Source organism: Notothenia coriiceps, unplaced genomic scaffold (assembly GCF_000735185.1).
Source record: "Notothenia coriiceps isolate Sejong01 unplaced genomic scaffold, NC01 NC01_scaffold00000319, whole genome shotgun sequence".
In the NCBI taxonomy this organism is placed as follows: Eukaryota; Metazoa; Chordata; class Actinopteri; order Perciformes; family Nototheniidae; genus Notothenia; species Notothenia coriiceps.
Genome location: NW_011333020.1, coordinates 83,107 through 108,992, shown reverse-complemented (window position 1 = coordinate 108,992; position 25,886 = coordinate 83,107). Strand labels below are relative to the sequence as shown.

Here is a 25,886-nt window from a genome sequence, read left to right as displayed (position 1 = left end):
ATTTTAGACTGAAGAAGCAATTTCAAGATGAAACCTCAAACAGACCTTTTTTGCAACTTATGACGTAAAAACAATCAATTTTGAAATGATGAATAAAGAAAATAATGATACGCTGCATCCCTACAGGATGTGTTATTGTTGATCTGTTACAAAGTTGCACACGTCGCTAAAAGCATCGTCAATCATTCCCCCGCTTCAATACACTTGCCAATTTGCCAGCTAGGTAATGGCTTTGCTTTCATGTAACATTGCTGTCAATTATTATGGCTAAAACTAAGCTTTGTACAGCTTGAATACTAAATGTGGACATTACAAAATATATGAACTGCTTCTTTATAAAATAATAAGGTCAATTATGAATTACTTCATGGACCTGCTGTATAGAAGAACATTTGGATGCATCAAACCACATGTAAGATAAGTGAATGCAGTCTCCTGCATGCATTTTTTCTGAAATATAGATTTCAAACAGTTTGGTGGGACTTCTTTCTACAGTGTGACAAGCAAATCATTTGACAGCTGCAAATGTATCACATTTAATTTTCAAACTGAAACACAGGCCATACGCTACGTGCTCACACAAACTGTCTCTTGTCATTTCCTCCCGTGCTACAGGGGGGGAGGACAGCGGGAGACGTGGCGGTGCTCACGAGCGGACACCATATCTGAGTGTCTGTTTCAAACATGTCTCCTCTTATCTGTATCAAAAATGTTTCTGCCTCTCGCTGTGGGATATTTTTCCACCCTGCCTAAATGATATAAGCAAATATGGGACACTGCTGAACATTGTTCTTGGCACAATGTCATTAAAGAACAATCTCTTTGACGCGGTTTCCACAGAGGGTAATATCCTCTCTGGGTGGCATCCGTTCGTGCTCCCCTGTCTTCAGTGGTCTTTCAACTTTCATCTGTAATAGTTTTTGATAGTTTTAAAAATCATTAGGCTTCCCCATCAGAGATACACATTCAGAGCTGTCCTCAAAACTCAATCGTAGAGAGGCAAGTCTGTGACCATTAAACCACCTCCAAAATAATCTGAACATTAGAGGTCAGTTTCTCCTTCTGTCTCTCCTCCCTCAGTACCGGCGTTCAGAGTGCTGTAGCAACAATGCACTCAATGAAGATCCTCAGTGTAAAACACGGTGTCTGTTTGCACGGGGCAAGTTGAGCTGTCAGTGAAAAGCTCTTTGAAGTTGGGCTGAGAGTGAAAATAGTATCTTCACTGAAACGACAGTTCTCTTTCAGCGCAGTTAATGAGTTGCTGAAATATTCCCTAAGTGAGATTTAAGGCTCTAAGAAACAATGATGTGGAATAATCCATTGTGGCATTTTGTAGATGAATGAATCATCGAAAAAACTAAAATATCCTCAGATTTGAGAAGCAGAAACTGAGCATGGTGCTAATTGATTTAATAAAGTTACAGATCATTAATTTTTACCAATTTTCTGCTGATAGACAACTCATTCATCATTTCAGCTGTGAAGTGTATAATTATTTCCTGCGGCGAACGCAAGGCTCCATGCGAGATATTTTTATTCCTCTTAACTTTAGCTTTCACAAAGAAGAAATATGCTCTCGTGAGGTTGCATAACCTAAGCAGTGTTTTAAACGCTTGTGACCAGGGCAGATCACAACTAATTACCATCACATTATTTTTATTATCATAAAAGACGTAGCAGAGAGGCTGGGTTAGAACTAGGCGCTGCAAGAAACACTCAACCTTCATACAAGGTGAGGTACTGGCCGCCATTAGCCAATAATATTTGACGATAAATCAATCAACCATTTAGTTTCTATAATCTGGAATACACTCAAAAATGGCCATCACAGTAGGCATGTGTTAAACCAATTGTCCAATACCTGAAAGATATTTAATTAAATATGAAATCAAATGTTGCAAATATAAGCATTAAAGCACAATTGTCAAAAAATAGTTTATGATATTTTCTGTTTCGATAATTGTTACCATACCTGTTTATGATCAATATTGTAATCTAATAGCACAGTATAATCATTTGAAGTGATTTAACTCAAGTGTAAAAGTTGAACTTGATGATATTGACTGAAGAATGACGGAAGAATACTTTTTTGCATCAAGTTTTAGAACGAATGGACCTACTGTAGACCCTCAGAATAGAAGAGGCTTGTCTGATTTCAGATGAGCGGCTTGAGCATGGATTCAGTGAACAGATGAACTTCATGGACACAAGCCCCCAGGTAACATATGCCATTATAGTTTAATTACTCTAAACAGACTCACCTTTTCCATCTGGCAGTCCTTAACTCCGCCACTCTCTCTCCTCATTACTTCCATGTTAATGGGTGATTTACTGGCTGTGACAATTCTCTGAACTTTAGAGATATCCTGTTGGCAAAAAAAAGACAACATTACAATTTAGGGTTACAAATAAAATGTCTAAATGTCGTGTTAATGCAGCTGAAGCAATGGGGTTCTTTGAATGTAAGCAGTTCTGACTCAAAGGTTCACAACGGCTTAATTTATACTTGTTCATTTATATGAATTCAGCTTATTCATGAGTAGTGAATAAATCATTGCAAAAAACTGCATAATGACAAACTAAAACATAATTACTGAAATATTAAGGAGGTGATTCTAGTCTGGTTATTTCAATCATTACATATCCAATGACGGGGAGAATGACAAGTAACTAAATAAATTACTAAAAGTCATCAGGCAGTGCATGTAATTCGTTTTTAGCATAGCGTTAGCTTTTGACTTCTGGGAATTGCATTTCCCTTAAAAAACAAACTGGTGTTAATATGAGGAGAATATCTGCTTAAAAAAACCTGTTAAGTATCACTAACATGTGTTGGCCACAAAGCTCATTTGGTGCAATACAACCATATCCAATGGGAAAATCCTATTGTATCTTGTCTAGCAACCACTTTAAGATGCTAACTTCCGTCAGCAGCATTATGTACTGTAAACACAACTGTTGGAAATGTTCATGAGTTTGGTTGAAGGGTATATTATTCTTTGGAGCAGATCCAAACTACAGGGCGTAAAACACATTCTTTTTCACTTTTGCTTAAAAAAACAGATAGGACAGTCAGCGATTGATGCCTGTACTGCGAGTGAAAAGTAAGCATAATCCTGGGAGGTAGATTTGAGCATTACAGCTGTGAGAGCTTCACATGATGGACAGTGATGTTACAGTGTAGTGACCCGGTGCAAAAACAGCCAAAGCAATTTCAAGATTGTAGAAGGAAAACAAGATGGACAGGCAGAGAGGAAAAGCTTCTCTCTGGAGAATATAGAGCAATCTATAGCTCTACAGAAGGAAATTATGACTTTAGTGAGGTTGATGTGCTTTGAATCGGTGGAGAAATAAACGCTCTATACGTATAAAGAAAAACAGATTCCAGAAGTGTTACATGGCAGGGTTGAGAGAAAATTATGTTTGATTTCATAACATAATCCATCATTAAAATAATGATGATTGATCCTTTGGCAGGCTTCTTTGCAGAGACCATGTTGTGGTTTGTCAAAGTGAACTTTTAGCCTGGCTTGAGATCAAATTCGTAGCCTGTTTTGAATCACACTGTTAAACCCCAGCAGGATCATGTTGTCATTTATAACTTGTATGTATAAGAAAATATTTAAAACCGCATTCTTTTAACATACAGTACATACCTTCTAAATGTTGACAGCAGCAGAGTGACTCAGCAGGTTGTTGAGTTGTTATCCTATACAGTAGTCAAAGCTCTTTCTTTGAGAACCATGCCAACAGGCACCATTGAGTGTGGCAGTGCAATGTGTGATAGAGATGTATCAAAACTAAGTATCCACAGATAGCAAGTGCCAAAAAAGTTAGTGGATAATCTTTGCCTTCAGGCTCCCTGGCAGTGTAGTGTGGAGAAGACTGATGTCAATATCTTGATTTTGTGAAAAATGTTTTCTACTTAGAGGCCCAAGTACAGCAAGGGCCCTCAGTTTGACCCTCCTGCATAAGGAATATTGACATTATTTAGTGTTGACCCAAGTTCTCACCCACAGTAGTAAACTTCTTACTACTACAGAAACAAGCCAATCCAAAAGTAAGATATTTGTATTTGGTACAATCTATCCATGCTAAATATACTGCTGACCCATAGGCCAGTGACTTACGCAGGCGTTGAGACTACAATTCAGCAGGAAAGGGCATCCCTGTCATGTATTCTGTAATATGCCAACATTTACAAGCAGTGCAGAAAATGTACGGTGTGGATATTATTTATTTAGCCTGCTCCCAGACACAGTCAATTTTGAATAATTCAGCAGTACTATTCATACAAATAAATATATGAAATCATGCTTAGATTAGATCGCTTTTGTGCTTCAGTATACAGCAATTTAGTTAGTTAGCAACAAAAAGTAAAATTTGAACTACATTTTTTACAGCAAAAAAAAATCAAAATCCTCTCCGTCTCCTTGAGCCGGTGTTCTGCACCAGGCTGCTGCTACATAGTACCTTACCTAACTGGGTCAAAAGTGGTCTCTTGTGAGATGAACAATGGTTTCAGGCAATTGTAACCTGTCACTGTCATATCCCATTCTTACTTTGTCAACTGAAATAACATATGACTTTACTTGTGAAAGTGTCCACTTTGGAGTGAACACTTGATGCATTATATCCTGACTTTTGACAGCATACGTCAGATCGAGGAAGCATTCGACAGTACAGCAATGGAAGAGGGAGGGCATTTAACAAGCTGTTCTGTCTGCAAAAGTGTTTCTACAGTAAAAACTTAAAAAGGAGCTTAAAATGTGAACATTAATAATCATGGAATGTCTGTTTAAATGTAGACTACTTTTGTAAAGTAAAAATAAAATAGTTTAACGAAAAAGAGCTTAATTCGAAAGAATGACTTGGACTTCTTAGTAGGCATTTTGACATGCATGATGCAAATGGAATTGTACCATTCAAATTCAGCCGATAACTATCTTCTACGTCAGCCTTCTACTATCTCCTCCCTTCGTGGAAGAGATGAATATCCCGTTGATTTATAAAGACTAGAAAACAATCATAAAAGTAAATATTAAGTGCTGAGGGCAAATAAATTCCTGATCTCTCCTCCAGCTTAGTAATGTGAGCATCTAAGACATCATCTCCCATTACTTTGATGAAAATTGCATGCTATCGGACCACAAGGCTTGGCCCTCTCCCCGAGACTCTTAAATATGAACTAACTTCTACTCCAATCTTGCTGATCTCTGCATCCTCACACTAATGAATCTTTCACCAGCGAGGAGAGTTTTGTGTGTGTGTGTGTGTGTGTGTGTGTGTGTGTGTGTGTGTGTGTGTGTGTGTGTGTGTGTGTGTGTGTGTGTGTGTGTGTGGGACAAGGCCTGGGAGAGTCTTATCTGTGGCTTCAACCAGAGCTTAAGCTCCATTATGTAAACGCTAACTACGAGCGTGAAGCTCAAAGTGGTGTCAGTGAGTGCTTGAACAAACATCCCTGCACTTATCCACTTTGGATTTCAAAAACACAAAGCGGAATTCAACTCAAAGTGTTCTCATGAAACTAAAATGTATGTTTTATCATCCAGTTACTGAATAAATACTTTCTCCATATGTTAAACGCCTTAGGGGAATTGAATTTTCGCGTTTTTTATTGTCGGTAGAGCGATAATACCCTGCTGTGCGCAGAATTATTGCCTTTTGATCATCAACTATATTAGCATATGATTAGCCATGCATTTTCAGAAAAGTATAGCATGTCTTAGTAAATGCATTCATTTACAATCTACTTATACTAATATGTCTTGTCCAAACCTACACAAAAGAAACTAGGAAACAAGGATAGAATAATACAACTACTGAGTTTTTGATACTGTTAATGAACATCATAAGACCACGTGGTCATCAGAGACCCATGTTCCTGACATTTGCCTCTGTCAGTGAATTGTTTCCTAACTTCTTAGCTGCAGCTGATTTGGCTCGTTTATACACAATAAGTGCTATTGTCTGCTGTTTTTAACCACTTCATTTGAGATACATTTGGCAGTGATTAAAATTTGCTATGACCCACCTCTACTTGCAGGCAAAGTGGACAGATGGATCTTTGCAGCGGAGGTGTGCTCAGATTTATCAGACAGCCCGTCAAAGTGTACAGCGGCTACAGGAGTTAATGGAGCTAGCAACAGCTCACGAGTGAAGTGCTGCTATTGGTATGCTAATAAAGTAGGAAGCATACACTTCATTAGCATAAGAAAATCAACCCACACCTACCTTGAGTTTCCTTTACTTCTTATTTCATGAGATGCCTATTGTGTCCATGTGCTTGCATTTATTTAGCTCCCACTAATGAAAGGAAGATGACAGGGAATACACTTGTCAATTACAGAATATTGCGCTGTATGAAGGCACAGCAGAGGGACAGCGGTGACAGTGGTGCTACTGCTGCACAATAAGAAATGAAGAAAACTAAATAAAAATCTTCTAAGGCATGTCAAATCTCTTAGGCACCCTTGAAAAAGACGCAGGGTAAATTGTCAGTGCCTTGCTGAGAGAAAAGCCTCTTAAAGACAGAATTGCTCACCAGGATCATGGCAGATAAGGCACTGTGGTGCTGCGGCTGACTTGATGATTTCTAAGTGGCTGCAGTGACTGCTTTTCAGGAACCAACTCAATCTCTGATTAAGGATGACATGAATGCTTGGTACTGTAGACGGACAAATAACCACAGGTTCTATGAGGGACATTATGAAGAAACAAAAATGATGTGTATAACAGCTCCATTTCGGTTTATAGATCTGTAGAATAAAACATGTATGTTTATAACACTGTTACATGTTTTTGAAATGTTGACATAAAGTGTTTGTAGAATAAAAACATGTGGACTGGGAAAAATCTTGACACTTGAAAGGAGTCCTAACGTGTCAGTGTTTCACTAGAAACACAAAAGATAATATCTTCACTGAAATGGATGAAATCCTGAGGCTGTTGTTTAATCTACTGTGACCTTGACTGTGAGAATATCCCAACAAAGCCTGTTTCATAGTGAATTGTATCTTAACGAACAAACTTTAAATCTAAAATATGAAACTCTACAACCCTGTCTCCTCAAAATTACGTAATGTGGGAGAAAATAAGTTTGTAACTAAACGTAATTGAGAATGCAGTTTAGTTCTGTGGGAACGTAATTTTGAGGAGACAGGGTTGAACTCTAACAACACGTACAAATAATTAGGCTCGTAAACTACAGCACCATATTAATAAAATACTAATATTTAATTGACTGCTTGATTTAGACATGTTATTATTCTGACCTCCAGAACTGTGTTTGCCTAACCTGTATATTTGGTAGTAATTTCCCGGGCTATTTCTCTCTGGAGAGTGATACACAGGTCATCAGATTGACAAATAGCCACTTATACACACAAATGGCTACCACCTAAATGCATGTCTCATACAGTGCATTATGTGCTGTGATGTGTGGTGAGGTGAAAATGTTGGCACTGAGTTATATTCCATGATGTCACAAGGCTGGGACATCATAGATTTACAGTGTGAAATGAATTTTTATTTGAAAGTGTTTACACAAAGAGGAGCAGAAAACAGCAGCCGTCTGCTTTATCTTATCTGAAGAGTCAGAAGGAAATTATAGTCCGCCATGACAGAGGCAAATCCTTAATCCTGCTTGCATTGCATTTTCAATGATTGCACTTATCTTATTTTCCTAAAGCATTGTAACTGCTGTGTTTAAAATGGGGTCACTAACAGTTAAACTGACCAGATATTGTGACACAACTTCAGGCCTTTTCTTTGAAGAGAACCACAGGTGCAGGGGCGGATCTAGACAAATATTCATGGGGTGGCAAGAGGGTGGCAGGAGAATTTCAGGGGTGACATCCCCTGGCAGAAGTATATGCTGATTTAATCGCAGTCATATCAATCAATGTTAACTTGGAAAGCCACAATATTGATATTTTAACTTAATAACATTAGGTGACATTATTGTGGCACATCAGTAAAGCCTTAAATATAAATATATAAGGTGGCACACGTAATTTAATGAATTTTAACTGAATTAGTTGGTTTAACTCTTAGACCAGCAGGGGTACCAAATATGCAGACTGCTGCAATAAGTACATTAATTAACTGTCTCATCGATGTGTGTCTGTATGAATATGATAATATTAACANGGGGGGCATGAGCCGGCGAGAGTCACGTTACCATGTTTGCTGTGATTACGAGTGTGGAATAAACATGCCATCTCAGAGCAATGCATGTGTTCAAGCATATTATCAATTTGATCCAGAAACTGACCCTGAAGCAGCGGAGGTTTTGGTGGAGGTGCAAACATCTCGGTTGCAGCAGGACGTTTCTGAATGGTTAGTTGACAAGCCGTTGTCCCTATTTATTTTACTCTGTTTGTTACGATGCTTGCTACTTATTCCGTTCATATTTTGGCTAATTAGCAAGAATGCAATGTGTACAGTTTGTAACTTAGAGTTTGACCCAGCAATAAGTCTCTGAAAGGCGGGGAAAAGTTGTGTGGATAGAGGCAGAGCGCAGCGGCAGGCAGGCAGAGAGGAGCAGGCTGCGATACCCCCCCCCCACAGAGCGCACCCAGAGGACAGGCTGCGTCACCTCACTTTGTAACCCAGGAAAGGAGCAGGAATCCTGGGTNTAACCACTTTGATTTAACTAGGCCAGTAGGTAAGGACTTTCCACTGGATAATAACTGCAGCGATGTATATGTTTGAGCTGAATACACGTTTTTTAACCCAGGGTTAAAAAACGTGTATTCAGCTCAAACATATACATCGCTGCAGTTATTATCCAGTGGAAAGTCCTTACCTACTGGCCTAGTTAAATCAAAGTGGTTACTTTTCTTTGGCTGGGCAGTGTAGTTTTACACACCGTCTTATTTGACTTTCTCAGGACTTCAAACAGTTTTTTGGGGGCAGACCCCCACAAAGAAGAAAAATATATTTACACACGTAAGGTCATCATTTTAACAGATTATTATTCTCATCGACTTATCCGTGAGCAGAGCATCAAGTTGGCATGCCTATAACAGCTGAATGTGGCGATTACCATCTTAATCAGCAAAACGCCTCACAAACGATTTAAAGATATGGTGCGTTTTGATTCAATGCTGAGTACAGCCAAACTTGACAGACTCTTCTCTGTCATTGTAGACCGCAAACAGTGGCGGCNTATTTTGAAAAATAAAATGTATAAATATACCTTATATAGGTATGGTCATACACTATATCATTTAAATATAGCATGATAGGTCTCCTTTAAAGAAGGCATTCATGTTATTTTCTTGTGAACACATGAGGNATTTTCAAAGACAGGCTTGGAATAGAGCGAAAATGAGCGAAACGAGGCATGGCTAAAAAATAATCTGTTTGGTATTTTGAAAAATAAAATGTATAAATATACCTTACATAGGTATGGTCTTACACTATATCATTTAAATATAGCATGATAGGTCTCCTTTAAAGAAGTGACTAACTGCATCAATTAGGGTTAAAAAACGTGTATTCAGCTCAAACATAAACATCGCTGCAGTAAGTTATTTTCCAGTGGAAAGTCTTTACCTACTTGCCTAGTTAAATCAAAGTGGTTACTTTTTTTCGGCTGGGCAGTGAAGTTTTACACACCGTCTTATTTGACTTTCTCAGAACTTGAAACAGTTTTTTGGGGGCAGACCCCCACAAAGAAGAAAAATATGGGGGGCTCAAGTCAGTATTTGCAATTTAATTACATACACGCTCCCCTTGAAAGTGAAACGCCACGTGTGAGGTTTAGATTATTTCCCTGTCTCAATCCAAATTGAACTGTATGAAATAAAAAGGCACATTTGTCTTGTAGTAAATAAAAAGGGCGACCTGGAGCCAATCCTGCAATTTTCCCACAGGTNTCCGTCCAGTGGAAATCCCTTACCTACTCGCCGTACAGTAGTTAAATCAAAGTGGTTACTCTTTATTTGGGCTGGGCAGTGAATGTTTTACACACCCGTCTTATTTGACTTCTCAGGACTTGAGACTGTTTTTGGGGGGCAGACCCCCACAAAGAAGAAAAATATATTTACACACGTAAGGTCATCATTTTAACAGATTATTATTCTCATCGACTCATCCGTGAGCAGAGCATCAAGTTGGCATGCCTATAACAGCTGAATGTGGCGATTACCATCTTAATCAGCAAAACGCCTCACAAACGATTTAAAGATATGGTGCGTTTTGATTCAATGCTGAGTACAGCCAAACTTGACAGACTCTTCTCTGTCATTGTAGACCGCAAACAGTGGCGGCCCAAGAGTATTTGTGTTGGGTAATCTATGGTAGGGCCGGCTAACCCATATAGTGGTGGGGCTCTCAAGTCAGTATTTGCAATTACGTACGCTCCGCTTGACAGTGAAACGCCACGCGTGAGGTTTAGATTACTTCCCTGTCTCAATCCAAATGTAACTGTATGAAATAAAAAGGCACATTTCTCTTGTAGTAAATAAAGAGGGCGACCTGGAGCCAATCCTGCAATTTACCCACAAGTGAAAGAGTTGACATGCTGAAAACCCAACCCCTGCAGGGGGGTCTGGGGGGTCCCAGGAGATTTTTTGAAATACTAACATAAAATACACATTCTGGTACTCTCTTGGAGAAGAAAAATAAATAAATCTATTACTCCACGACATATTTAAAAAAATGAATGCCATTTTAGTTTTTTGTTACTTTGTTCTGAAAGCTGAACCTGCTGCTCCTCACAGAGAGAAGAGGGAAGAGGCTGTGTGAATGACTTTACTTTGTGGATAAGGGTGGATAGCCCCCATTGTTCTGTGTGTCAAAATGAAAGACAGCCCACTCACCTATCAATCATCAAACCGTGGGGTCTTATTTCATTACGTGTTGATTTCTATCAACACAAAATGTTGTATCGATGTATATAGAGATGTACTACCGCAAAAGTATTCTCCGTCGGGACTTCCTGCAACAACACCACGCCGTTATCTTGATTCTGATTGGCCAGAAGACATGATCAAAGATGTTCTATTGAGAAGACGATCACTACGTGACAAAAGTTTTCAAAACCGTTTCTAGTCTTCGGTATTTCCAGACAAGTGGCTACTGAAATCAATCTTACTAGCTGCTGTCTGTGCAATTTACTCTGCGCGAGTTGGCAGACTTATTTTTGCTTACTTTAACATCATTGTTCATGGTGGGGCTAAGCCATTTAAGCCATGTATGGTTGTAGCCTACCCCAGCCATACCCTGACCCTGACCGCAAATACCTCATTCCTTCCGTCTACTTGGATCCGAAATGCTTCTCGTTTTGCGCTGTCCCCCCGTTCAAAGGAAATCGCCGCCAATCATATTTCCAAGCTCGTGCCAGGGGGGGAGGGGTTACAAGGCTCGCGTCTTGTGCTGCATTCACTTGCACTCGGACAATAGAGATTTTCTCTCATAAATGTCCGATGAGCCACAACTTTTCTTTCAAAACAAAGCTGCCAACTGGGGTGGCAGCTGGGGTGGCAAGGCATTTTTCTGAGGTGGCAGCTGCCACCCCCTGCCACCTCGTAGAACCGCCACTGCACAGGTGTAATTAATAACATGATTGAGTGACATACTCCATTTAGCTCTACCTGTTTCAAGGCACTACTGATTCATTCTGGCTGTGTTTCTGACACTTCAATGGAATACAGTCAATGTTAATGGTAATCGGTGCACCTGAGTTTGCCTGCTATTACAAGACAAAATGTCGCCTGTGAAAATGGACCATTGGTCGTGTTGCTGGTTATTGAAATGGGCTGAGGAAATGCTTTTTGCCTTCAGCCTGTAATGTTTATTCATAGCCACAGTGAATGAGGCTGCCTAGCAAATGCAATCAACCGTGATTACCAGAATGACCTGGATCCACGCTACTAAATGTGTTGCTTAGAATTTTTCTGATTTCATCTACCGGTACACTAAATGTTCACTCGGATTAAGTTAGAGAACAGCATAGTTCATTCAACAATACTGGAGTTCAACAAGTTTAAAATGTAATGTAAGACTTTTAAACAATCTTAAGTTCAAGATAAATGTTTCCAAAAATAGTAGACTAGGTAAGGCGTGTGTTTGTGGTAAATTAGATCTCAAGAAAGATAAAAGATGTAATTATTTAAGTTCAAGCAGTCATAGTCAAATTTTAAACATTTGAAGTGATATTTTTCATAAATGTTTTTATAGCTTATTGTGCAGCCTGATGTTTTTTTTCATAGAATTATTTTATGGAAGAAATCCACCAAGGTTAATTTATTTCCTGAAATATATGAGTGAAGTTTTAAGGAGACAGAAAATAGAGAGGTAGTTTTAGAACAAGTGTTAAATATATGTGCTATCAGTGGCTATAAAGCTTTTTTATTTTTTTTTAAAGAAAACATGTAAGATATGGCAACCAAAGGAAATAAGAATATAGTTTATCATGACCTATTTAAAGCCTATTACTTCATCATTAACATTTGAATGAATGCAAGATATAAATGCTTCTGTTGACATCCATGAGCAAGCCATCGTCTACAATAGGTATATCTTAGCCCGAGCATACACTTGACGATTAATTAAATTAAAAAAAATGGTTGGTGTTCTACAAGAAGTAAGACCTTCCTTTGAATAAATATGAAATGAGACGTGAGTGAGTGGAATAGTGAATTACCTTGGCATGTGGCTGCTGAAAGGTGACTCTGGAGCTGTTGATGAGCGATGAGTATCTGAACAGGTGGGAGGGGAGGAATCTGGGGCTGCTGCTGGGCTGGTTGTGCAGGACAGCTGAGAAGCAGATGTGAACTGTGTCCTTCAGTGCCTTCATCTGAGACTCCTGTCCCCAAACAAAATGACACACAAAAGCACATTTCTGAATCCCTCCATGCCTCCTTCCATGCATCCACAAGAGAAATGTACTTAAGCATTAAAGCCATTGGCCATGCTTAAAAGCAGCTTTAGTACAGCTACTGTTGGAGGCATCGTTAGGCAAGGCATGAAGCGCAACTCACTAGAGTTATAAAAGAAGCAATGCTCAAAAGATGATTTCACTTTCAATCAATAATAATAATGGACAGAATGATTGTTTCATCTTTTTTACAAGGGCCTCTGATGCAAGTACAAAATAATTGCCTGTTTTGCTAGGCAACACTTTCCTCCCCATGTATTTTTAACTCATCTAACTTGCCCCCGGAGTCAGTGTGTCAATAACCACATTTATAAACATTATACCTCATAAATGAAAACTGCCACTTTCTTTGAATCCTGCTGAAGCGAATCATCTGGAAAATATATTCTCCTTAATGAGCCACATGTTATTCTCAAACTGCACTCCCTAGAACAGGTTAACAGACTAACATTACTTAACATACTTTATTCATTAAATAATTCAAAAGCAATTTTATTGTTTATTCGGTGTTTGACATCGCAGGGTTTAAATGGGTCAAATGAGAGGGACAAGATTAGTTTAAAGTTACACAGACTATAAACACCCCTTGCTGTTAAATACCAACCAACTATGTGCAATATGTGCTATGTGTGCAATATATAGATATGCCGTTATAACTGTGTAATATATACCCGGCTGATAAATCCTAAGAACTGTTACATGATGTGTATTTTATGAATTATGTAACTTTTTATTTTATTCTATTTTGTATTATATTATAACCTTTATTTTTACTTTAATACTTTTGTATGCATGCTTCTTCGTAACATTAAGCTGTCTTTGGCTCTTTTTCTGCTGTAACAACGTACATTTCCCTTCTGTGGGACTAATACAGGTATTCTGATTCTGAACCTATGATGGGGCATCATAATGTATCTCCCACACATATACAGGCTTATGTGTTGTGTGGACTGAACCAAAGTAAACAAATGTTGCATGGGCATAAAACAGCAGGAAATCATCATTTCTTTCACCTTATCCAGGGCAGTCTTCTCCAGCTCTTCCTTGGCGATGGTTAACTTCTGCTCCAAGTCCATTAGCTGCTGCCCCTGCAGAAAGACATGGTTTTTGAATCAGCTCGACCCTCTTTGTTCTGTGCACACAAAGCATTTCCTCCAGCCCCAGTGAGTCTCCGCAGCACTATCAATAACACAGATCCATAGCACACAGGATTGAGACTCCTCCTTATTACATTGCCGATCATTCCCTTTGTCCTGACTTTTTTTTAAATCTGCATAATGACACTTCACACATACACACATTTATACACATCGATTGGGTACTGAACCCCATTTACATTATACGCTTTTAAGAACTCAATGATTCCCTTGGGTCTTTACACAGGAGAGCATTGGGATCTCATAAACCTCCATAATCATAGTTGCATTATATTGATACTTGTGAGTACTGAACTGCTTTATGAATAATACCTCCGATCTATTTCCTGAGAGCAGAAAGGTGCGGAATCCAGAGGGATTACAAAATTAATTCAAAGCCACAATTAAAATAAAGATCACATCAGTTCTTTAGAAAGAAAGGTTTAATCCAGACAGTTATAGGAGCAGCCCCCCTGGAACCACCAAAGCCCTTTAATGAGCAGATCATTGCTGGAGTTTAATCCCTGAGCTGAATAACACACATATATATTCTCTGCTCTGCAGTAAGTGAGCCAGTATACGCCATATGAGGATCAACAGAGTACCTTCTGATGAGTCTTTCATTATTGATAAACCCATCAACAAGAAGACAATAAACTCTTTTTGGATCATTTGCATGCCGTCTGCGTACGTAGAACTTGCCTTGGTGATTGACTTTGAGCCACAAACTTTTTTTATTGGGTGTCTGTTACTGGCCTCTCAAAATGAAAAACTGCATGGGCCTACATCCTGAAACGCCCAAGGTCAGCTTGTCAGCTTACCCAACACACAGCATCCACAATATTTGGGAAGAAAAAGTGTTTGGAGATTTTTGGAGATGGGCAAAGAGGCTGATTGATGGTTTCTGGGGAGTTTTATCGTCGTGTTTGGTACCTCAGCGAATTTTGTGACACAGTGGGGGATCTTAGCATGCTTTCCACAGGATCATCAAATTTTCTTTCATCTCGGTTTCTACTAGCCAAGCGTACATTTTAATGATGAACATGTCTGTCACTTCTACCAGTCAACAGGGGCAGCTGAAATGATGTTTACGTGTTCTCTGATGGATGAGTCATGCAGTGACAGTCAAGGCCAGGGCAACTCTCACCACAATGACTTTTTCACAGAAGCCCAGGAATCAAATCTTTGAGAGAAGATGTTTTTTCCAATTTACAGTTTGGAACCATTTTAGAAATTCATTTGTACTGCAGGTGTCGGGCTGCGCTCCGCAGGGAATCTAAAGGTAATATATTTGGACGAACAGTTCTTTAATCATCAACACAAAAGATTGCAAATCATTTCTTTGTGTTAAATGAAAAGCATTCACTGATATACGTTTGGATTATTTTCAGCATAATGGGGTACAGTCCAATTCAACAAGACGTGTGACATATTATTGGAGATTTGCCAGTAAAGAGCTGGATAGGATACTATAATAAAATGTTACAATCAGCTGAAAGAACAAACAGCAATTGAAAACACTTCACTTGGAGCTGCTGTAAACATTGCTGCGTAATGTATATATATGTGTGTAGTAGAGCAATGAATAATGATGAGATCAGGTTGCAAACACATTCATCCAGCTCTTAGCTTGTCTCCAAAGACTGTGTGTTTTGTTGTGTAGCATCACAGTAATGCGCCATTACCGTCCATTACACTGAGCATCATCAGCGGAGAGACCTCTGAGGGCTGCGGGGAACATGGCCACTGACCCAGATATGCTGACTTTCAGGGTTAGTACCTCCAGGTCTAAAGCTCTATATTACTGCACTGAGTCCATTACAGAGGTGACGGGTCAGTGGGTCACTAGCCACTGCGAGACGAGGCATGCAACTGCAAACCATAATATTTCTTTTCACTCCTTCGCTTTTCTCGAGGAGAAACAGCTCTGGGGGTAAATGTAAAAGTGGTCTGACGGAGTGAAGATGTGAAGGCTTGAATAAGGCTCCTCGGCCAAAAATATTGTCTTGTAGGGATACGCGGGGGAAGGCACTGTCAGTTCCTCTGAAGTTTTATAATGTTTTGGCTGAGCAAGTGAAGGGGAGCCTGCCTGTGTTAATGTTTACAGTTATGTTCTGGGGCTGCACAGTTTGGATTCACTGAGTCGGGACTCTTTTTAAGTTGTCCTTCAAATCTGCGGGCCATTACAAATTATGCACTTTAGAAAACATTCAGAAAACAAAAGGCTGCTTTTCTGTTACTGTGGGTGTAATGTATCATGCCCTAATTTTTTTTAAACTCGCATTATTGCTTTGTTTAAAAACAGTGCAGTAGTTTACTGTTTTATAATTCTTCATCTTTTATGACCTACCTGTCAGTTTCAAGAAAGACTCAATTATTCCCAAGACAAAAATGCAAGGTTGTTGTGTCTTTGTGCATTGTGACACTGCTTGATATGGTGCCACGCCCATCATAACCAATCTAACTGCCTGCCGGTCAGGTGCTTTGACTGACACCCCCCCTGTGAGGCTGAAGACATTTCAGAATCTTGAGTGACTCTTCTCTGCTTCCTGCTCCCTAGTCTCCCTCTGGGCTTTTGATCACAGCATATGTGGAATACATATGAGTTTTCAAAAATAGCAACTGGGATCAGAGGGGTCAGACGGACATGATGCATTTCCCTCTCACCTTTTCATTAGAAAAGAAGCAGAATGTCATCTCTCCTAAGATGAGTATGATACCATTAGGCTTATCCATCTGCAACTGCAAATCATATAAGACCATCATGTTTAAAGGGCCACATGAATCGTTTGGTGACATTGAGCATAAGGTTATGTTGTGTGAGTGACTGATGCAATTTAGAGAAAACGATTTACGAGCAATGACACTAAGCAAACAAGTAAAAAGCATCCATAATTCTCAAGCTAGAAATAGTACATGCCATGGAGCAGGACATTCAGGGACAATATATTCAGGCGTAGAAGCATAACGTTCAGTCTGCAAGGATTGAGTCCTTTTTATCCATTAATGTCTGACACAGCTTTAGGAACAATAAGTCTGCGGGATCAAAATGTACGTTTAAGAAATGACATTGAAGAGCATTGCTGCAGAAATGTCAACTGATATTTTGACAGTGCAAACAAGGCCTGAAAGGTCAGTGCATTTACCAGTAAATGCCAATAAATATTACATATTGCTCTCAGATGGTTGGACATTTAATCTTTGCAAAAACAAAGGGCAGTGGCGTATGTATGGGTACAATACTGAACAGTCTCTTGTTTGCCACTCTTTGCTTTACAGAGTAAGTATGTGTGTGGAAGATACAATTCTGATGCCCCATCATATATGGATCCCACCAAATTGGAGCGTTACATAATGTAATCTTTCATTTCCGTCTTGAAGATTCCCTTATAGGTTCTAATGCACAATTCTGTATAAACTTCACCCACTGCTGTCAACATCATTCAACCATATACCTCCCATGATTGAAAAGGATGGGTTGGATCAGAGTGGAAATCAGAGGACAGGGCTTATGTTGTGTGTGGACTGAGCGCTGGCCAATTGGCTTTGCGCGCTGCTGACAGGGTGGGACTTTGTAATTGCCGACTGACTTAATTGGAGTACCTCCTCTGATGGGATCATCCTTTTCAAGGTGGTCTGAAGTACCTGTTTACCCCTGGTCTGGAGCTACTATAAAGACACCCCCTTCAGTTTGAACTTACCTTAAAAATTAAATCCTTTTTCCCGTACCGCAGTTCTTTCAGTTGAGCCTGGATTTTTTTTGACTGCAAAGAGAAGATAAGGAAATAAGTGTTAGCTTATTCAAATAGCGAAATTGGTTTTAGATCACGAAGCAGGATTCTGCCAGCTGCAGCAGAAGACTCCTTTGTGAATGTTCCCTGGGCAAAGCTCTGGCTCAAAGGAAGCCCCCACTGAGAGGAAGAAAATATCAAATCTCCCCTTCACTGAACTGCATAGTCCACACAATGATGCAGTCATGCACTGGCTTCTTGCTCAATGTCTAAACCTGTATTCTCACTCCCACCACACACATTACCTCTAACATCACCGCTCACATAACAGGCCCAGGTTAGGATGGGCTCTCGCCCGCCCACACACACACACACACACACACACACACACACACACACACACACACACACACACACACACACACACACACACACACACACACACACACACACACACACACACACACACACACACACACACACACACACACACGCTTTTATACCGCCACCCCTAAACTGACACAGTGGCCAGCGCTGCCTGACATTCACTCTGCTGCTTCACTTCAGTAGGCACATGCAACATAGAGGCTGTCTCCTAGATAGCTTGATACACAGCCATCCTCAAAGCTTCTCATGATGTGAGCATGAACACTGAAGCCTCCACATGGGACTCCGCACCAGTTCAGAGGGTTGCTCTCTGTGACTTCAGAGAGGCTAGTTATACCGCTTTTTTTGTTATGGAGCATGGTCGACTATTGGAATGCAGATCCAATTGCCTGATGTATTGGTCAGTGCATATTTAAGTCATGTCATTCATCAAGAGACAATACTATCCTACTGACCTCTCTCTGACCTCCACTTTGTGATCGGCTTGGGCTTTCCGGGCTACCGTAATTCCATTTGATTAAAAGATGATGATAAAAAAAATCATATTTAAGATCTATCCATCCATCTTGAACTTGTTAACTGTATATACAGTACCAATGATTATTTATTCAGATATATCTAACTATTTGTATTATACTTGATCTTTACAGTATAATTAGGGGACTTTTTATCCACCTGTTTTTATGTTTAATTTGTCCATCAGAACAAAAGTGGAAAGCAGAAAAAAAATCTAAATAGAACAAAAGGTGTCCTGCTTGTTTGAGTTAAAAATGTTGATGTATCGATAAAAACAAGATGCGAATCAGACTTGTGCAAACTTTGGCTATAACAAAGAACCTCATCATGTTTGAGTTCACAAGGAGACTGTAAAGTTAAAATAAGAAGCTTTAGGGTAAGAAAACATCTAAAATGTCTGCAGCTCTTTTAATGATGTAACTTTGTTTAGCACTTATTTGGCAACTATCAGAGACAGAGACTGGACATTCCCCATCTTTTTTATAATAAAAGACATTTTGATAAAACGTTACTAATATATACTTTTTTTCTTTCTATCTTTTACCCATCAGTTTATATCTCTGTCATTATATCCATACACATCTCTTCCTTTGTGACTGCCTATATCTATAAACCTCTCTTGCTCTCTTCCTATCTATCTCTATAATTCCTCGACACAGGCAGTAAAAATGTGACACAAGGTCTAATCTTTCACCAAAGCGCACAGAACCCGATGCTGAAGGACAAATTCACTTCAAAGGGTTTTGTGTACTTGACAAGCACCCTCACCCTTTTTTTATGAGAGTCTTTATCTTGATATTCCTCTTCCCACTGTGCTTCCATGTCCCAAGACACTCATCTCTGTCATGTGTAACTGGATTCAAAAATTGCATCCAGAGGCTCTTCATAAAAAAAATGGTATGGTTAAATAAACAAAGAGCTAAAGTTAAACAATAACTCACAGGGCGAGCCAGATGTTTAATCTGGAATTGTAAAGACTGTTGCGATACATTATTTTAATTTATCTCAGTAAGTGTGAGAAATTCTCTGTTAATGCAATGACTCATTAACAGGCTACAGAGTCACGCACTATTGAGTGGTAGCTTATGAATGCAGATATCTGAACCTCGAAAAGGTGCTGCGCTTTTCGACTTGTGAAAGCATTGGTCTATGATTTACTCAGAATAAATATGCTCCCTCGGCCCGAGAGATTCACAGCAGCATCTCTGCCATCTTGTTTCTGATGGTTCAAATCCTGCAAGGTCGGGACCTGAATTTCAATAGAACTGGCAAAATGAAAAACACTGACACAGCTTGATGTAGTTGAACAGTTCTGCCTAACCTTTCCTAAAATAATGTATGACTGAGTCATTGTCCTTGTAAAAATGATGACAAAACTCAAACAGTCTGTTCTAAGGACAGACTTGTTAATGTGTGCAAGTAATGTATATCTTTGATACTAATGTTCTGCTTGTATTATTAGTTATTTATTCTTAAAACAAATCAAACTAGAACTAGAGGATGCCAGGTTCTGAAGGGATTTGGTCTAAAACTGAACGGAACTTTTGGGAAATAGGGGTTTTCATTAGCATAATCAACAGTTTCGCATAACACAAAGACATTTGATTTGTTATTAACATAAAATATTCATATGTGCAATTAAAATCATGAATTTATTTTAATGTCATAACCAGTTAATGTAGTCCCTTTTTCTGAAAAGCATTTAATGCCATCCCATAGTTCAAAGACAAGTCAACTGGATGTTCATTAATTCCTTTGGGAGCCTCCTATGGACTGTAACATATGGAAGCAGCGCCTGTGATGTCACCCAAGAGTTTCTGTAAATCTATTGGTTCAAAGCGGTTGACTCTGCTCGTCGCCATCTTGGCAGTGACAGTCCTTCCCAATTCCCAGCTAATCCAAGATATATATATATACCCACATTTGGAATGTGTCCAATTAACTAGCCTTCCTGTTTGATATAGATCGTTTTTAAGATATAGATTTGTCTTTTGTCTTCTTTGCCTTCCATTTTCAGACAGTGCCAATAACTTCAGTAGAAGATTCTGCATCTTACACATATCTCCAAAAGTATGGCAAACAGCCTTTAAGGAATTCTTATTATCCAAGTTCAAATAGCCCACAGCACAGTATATATAACACTGTGTGAACGTGTCTTGAATTGGAATCATAGAAAACAATCGGTGAGAAAAACAAAAACAGTAGTACAATCAAACCAAGACAAACACAAGACGAAACTGTAATATGAGTCTGTATTCATAAGTTGTCAGTATGGTCTCTACACTTATGTTTATCCTTTGTCATTGCCCAGTAGCTGTCAAAGCTTTATGTAAGAAGGGACAACTTACAGTTGGCTTAAACTGCTACTGCAAACATTTGTTTACTTTTGGCAATGAATAGAACAGTTTTGTATGTACAGCCTTTGCCATAAATTGCCATGAGAGAACAGCAGAAGTGTTCGTATCTCACAGAAGCAGATTGACATGACACCTAAAGGTGATGGTGGTAGGTGTGCAAATTGACACCCTCAGCATGCATCTGTATGCACATTTGTAGCAGGAGCACAGACCAGCTACGTTTCCCCGTTTACACAGATTGTCCTTCTTGTGGAGTGTGTCTGATTGGCTGAGGCATGGAACCTGAGATATACAAGTGACTGGCTGCCAGCCAAAACGTACTGACTGAAAAATATATTTCATTTTAGTCAGGGTAATCTGATTTATTCAATATGGATGCTGAATGAAGAAGAGCATGGAACTACATTTTTCTTATTTAAAGGATTATGCACAAAACTATTGTATGGAAAGGTACACGCATGAATCTTGGAGCACACATCTTCCTACATACGCATTATCACACCTGCCATACACCGAATACATAATGTTAAGACAATACATTGTCCTTTTGCCTATTATGTTCTCGATTAATGTTGAAATAAAAAGGAATTACAGTGTTTCACATCACAGAAAAACAACAATATACCACTTCATCTGATATGGTAACTTACATTCAAATAAATAGTATGTATGACCTTTAGGACTTGCTTTATAAACATCTTTGTAGTTCAAGAATAAGAGCAGACGGTAGGCATACTGTACAACCCCTTTCTCCCTCACACACATGCTAAGTTTATTAATAAAAATGTGCGAAGAACATTTATTACAAACTGATGCCTCGTTATTAAAGACGATGGGATCAGTTAGATTTATCACCTCAAAATACTTAAGATGATAAAGGCATGCTGCTCCATTCAAAAAGCCCTGTATAATTAATTACATGAGGTCATTCACCTTGAAATCAGTCATCACTGGAAATCCTCCCAAATCCAGTTACAGCATTATATGTTATCTTCATAAGGTTCAGGTTACTAGATGTTTTCAATAAATCCTGATGCAAGAGAGATATTTAATTCTGGTGATAACAGAGCTGAAGTGTTACGGCATCCTTCATCCAAATGACTTTGCAGCAACACCATACATTTTAGCAGGAAACAGGTGATACATTCTCGCTCTTGAGGAAAAAGATGCGCAACAGATTAAATGGCATCTCTAATGCCATGTGTCGCTCTCCTCCGCTGAAGGGTCTTAACCTTGACTTTGATTTAGGTTTTCTGAGCCATCTGATTTAACATGCCATTTTACCAATGAAATAGATAAAGAGCAAAATAAATAATCAGATAGCATATATATCTGTAAAGCATGCAATAGTAGTTACAGCATCAGCAAACTGAGCAGCATCTAAAATGGACTGCTGAATTTAGGAGTGTTTGTGATTTGTGAAGTGAACAAACACTCAGCTGAGTCAGGGCAGTGGCTGCCTGCCAGTGGGTTTACTGACTGAACCTCACTAAGCCTTTTATACTTTTTAGTGACCTATCTTTATCCTTATTTGAATCATGACCGGGAGGCGTGTGGTGCAAACACAGGTTCAAAACCCACTGCAGTCAGTACAGTAGGTCGTTGTGTCCTTGGGCAAGACACTTCACCCCAAATTGCTCCAGTATTGAGTATGTAAGTCGATTTGGATAAAAGCGTCTAACAAGTGACCTGTAATGTAATGTAATGACCATATGAATACAATACATGTTTAAACGTAGGAAGAGTGTTATTCATACATATATGACAGGGATAACATCGTTCTGAAAGATGATCATTCTTCTTCTAGGCTAGAGCGGGAATGATCAATCATAAATAGGACAGCAAATGTATCTGCAACTATTTTAATAAGTTATTTAGGCTTTAAATGTGCATTTAATTGTTTTAAAGCAAAAATGTTCGGTAAACAATGGCTCTAGCTTCTCAAATGTGAGGATTTGCTATTTTCTGTAAATATAAATTAAAATAACATTGGACTGTTAGTCAACCAAAACAACCCATTTGAAGCTGTCAGGGTTTTAGGACACTGTGGCAGGTAATCTTTAACTATTCTTTTACATTTTGCAGTTTAAATGACTTATTTTCATTAACACCAGTGCAGCCTCACCCCTGAAGTTCTCTCTTCATAGATCAACTACAAAACAAAACAAACATTCTTAACAAGAGCCTTATTTCTTGGTAATACTTTAGTTTCATTAGTGTAATGGCTTTCTGAAAAATATAGCAAGTTTGTTTTCGTCTCAGGCAGTGAAGACACAGGATCAGCTCATGCATTTTGGTGTAAAAGCAACCGCTCGACCTCCTTTGAAGTGTTAACATGTATTTTTAGCGGAGTAGTTCTCACCACACAACACAGATTAAGAGCACAAAGCCTGACATAGCAAGCAGAAAGCACAAGTTAAAGCAGCTTTCTAAAAAACGATTACCACACCAAGTGAAATGTATTCCAATGTACAATGTGGGAAATCCCAAAGCCAATTTTTCACTTGCAGAAAACACAAATCACACAAAAAGGAAAGCTGTTACTAATACAAAGTCTAAAAATGTCTCATGCAACAAAAGGAGTTTAGAAAGTGTATCCAGGGCTAAAACAGAACAGGGCTAATCTCAGTTCTTGGAGATGGCTTCAAAGCTGATTTTATCACAAGCTTCTTTATAAACTCTCAGGAAATCTTAATTGAAAAAATCTTTTGAAGATTATTTCTAGACAGCAATAGGTCAAAGTTAAATGCTTAACATGTTAATCTAGGTTCAGTTTAGGTGTGCTGTATGTGTAACAAAACAAATATCCCATAATATTTCTATACAGACAGAGCATATATCATAATTTATGTTTACTAGAATCATGTATCACAATAACCTGCTTTAGTATCTCTTTCTGTGCCTCTGCTTTCATTACACTGTGATTACAGCTGCAGTCAGTAACCCTTCCCCTTTAAACATAAATAACGTTCCTGGATGAAAGGAAGGGCATGTAAGAACATTCTCTCACTGATTTACTTCAGTTTTATAGACTCACAAGGGAACTGAAGACAGTGACCTTCAGTGATCCACCTATTAGAGAAAACTCTCCTTAAATTCTTCCTTAACAAACCCAGAGTCTGTTTTCCTTTATGTCACCCATATACGCCCCGTAGAAGAACACATACTGAGCGTAATATATTATCATATCCAAGCACAAAGCCAAGCAGTCATATTTTTAGCCGCTCATAGATCATTCCCTTTGCTGTCTCTAGAAATGTCCTGGCTCTGCGCAGACTGACCGACATCTTCAATCAGGACCTCTTCCTAGCCTTTGTACTCTTTCCAACTCTTTCCGTAAGTGTTATAATCAGACTTGGCTGGGATGTCAAATGTGCCATCATCGTCTCACAGTTTGAATATGTGATGATGGCTTGGATCAGCTAAGCTGGTGAAATGTCAGGGATGTTCAACTGGAAGCTTTGTAGAAGGAAAGAAGCATGTAATTTTCAAGACCAATTGTACGTGTTCCCAAAAGATCTCAGGAATAACCCTAGTGGTGGAGCAGACTTCAGGGTCCATGAAAAGCTCTTTAACATCAAGGGCTTCCAAACAATCAATTCTCTTTGTGGACCTTTGCGCTGAAGTGTGCATGTAACTTGAGTCCATCATTGCTGATACTGTTAAAGTGGAACAGGAACCTTCACAGGTTGTTGCTAGTATAAAGTCAGTTTAGGTGAAGCATCCATGCTAAGCTGCAAGTTAGCTGCTTCTTGCTGAAGTGCCAGCTTATGTTCCCTTGAAGTTAGACTTTTCTTTTCAATCGACCTTGATTCTTTCGTCTTTTGGAGTAATCAAGCTTCATTGGCTGTTGTGTCAGCAGTCTTTCCAGAACACTTTAGTTGCTTGAGGAGGCATTCAACTATGTAATGATTGTGTAAAATAAACACTGAACACTGACCTTTACCATAACTATTTCCAGATCAAAGTGAAGGGAGGCATTTAAAAAAAAATGTCAAACCGTTATTCTTTTTAAAGGTCTCCCATTATACTGTTTTTCATCAATATATTATAGGTTTCAGATGTATACAAAACATGTCTCTGACGTGTTTGGCTCGAAATACACAGATCATGCATTGTAGCATCCCATAATCCCCTCTGTTTCAAAAGGGCTGATTCTCTGTCTTTTAAAAATGAAAATAAGGATCCACTCCCCACGCCCCTCTGAGAGATATCTGGTTAAAAAGAACAGAATGGTGCTCTAAGAGGAGAGATAAGGGGGGTACCTTAGTTGGTGATTGGCTAGTGGTTATACAAGCCAAAAAATCGTTATGACATCATAAAGTGGCCCAAATCTGATCGGCTCATTTTCAGACAGGTTGTTACATAAATGGATTAGGAGAAAAAGAGAGCGAATCTTTTTCAGAATCTCTTTACACAGAGGGGACACATGTTGATATATAAAAGACAGGAACAAGTGGATTTTGCATAATAGGTGACATTTAAGCCCCTGTCACACTGTCCCGAAATTGTCACCAGATGGACACACGATAAAGGGATCGTAACAACATCGGGCCATTCGTGAGGGCATCTTAAGCTATCGTATGACCGCCGGTGGAGTTTCTCAGGCTCCGGCAGCAACTTTGTGAGCAGTGGCAAAATCTTTGGCTTGCCAACATTTTTACAAAGGACCTTGCGAAGGTTAATTTTCGTGGTGAATTTGTGTGTCCATTTTGCCCTTCCTAAGGCACTCGTGAGGGCATCTTCGTCTGATCATCGGTGCCATCGGGCATTTTTCGCCTCACGAAGACAATACGAAGGAAACAAGAAGCTGCCCGATTGTCTTAGGAAGGCAACACGACTACGTGAAGCCCTCGCAATGTGCCTACGC

At 39.1% G+C, this 25,886-nt stretch overlaps 1 protein-coding gene across 1 annotated transcript in view; it reads right to left on the bottom strand.

The window, feature by feature from the left end:
* Positions 1-25,886, bottom strand: part of luzp2 (leucine zipper protein 2) — a gene marked incomplete at its 5' end in the record, with an annotated part of 77,332 nt that overhangs the window by 5,974 nt on the left and 45,472 nt on the right. The window contains 4 exons of the mRNA XM_010766800.1: positions 2,262-2,366; positions 12,656-12,817; positions 13,903-13,977; positions 17,727-17,789. Of these exons, the coding sequence (XP_010765102.1) occupies positions 2,262-2,366; positions 12,656-12,817; positions 13,903-13,977; positions 17,727-17,789 (405 nt within the window). The remainder of the gene's footprint in view (positions 1-2,261; positions 2,367-12,655; positions 12,818-13,902; positions 13,978-17,726; positions 17,790-25,886) is intronic.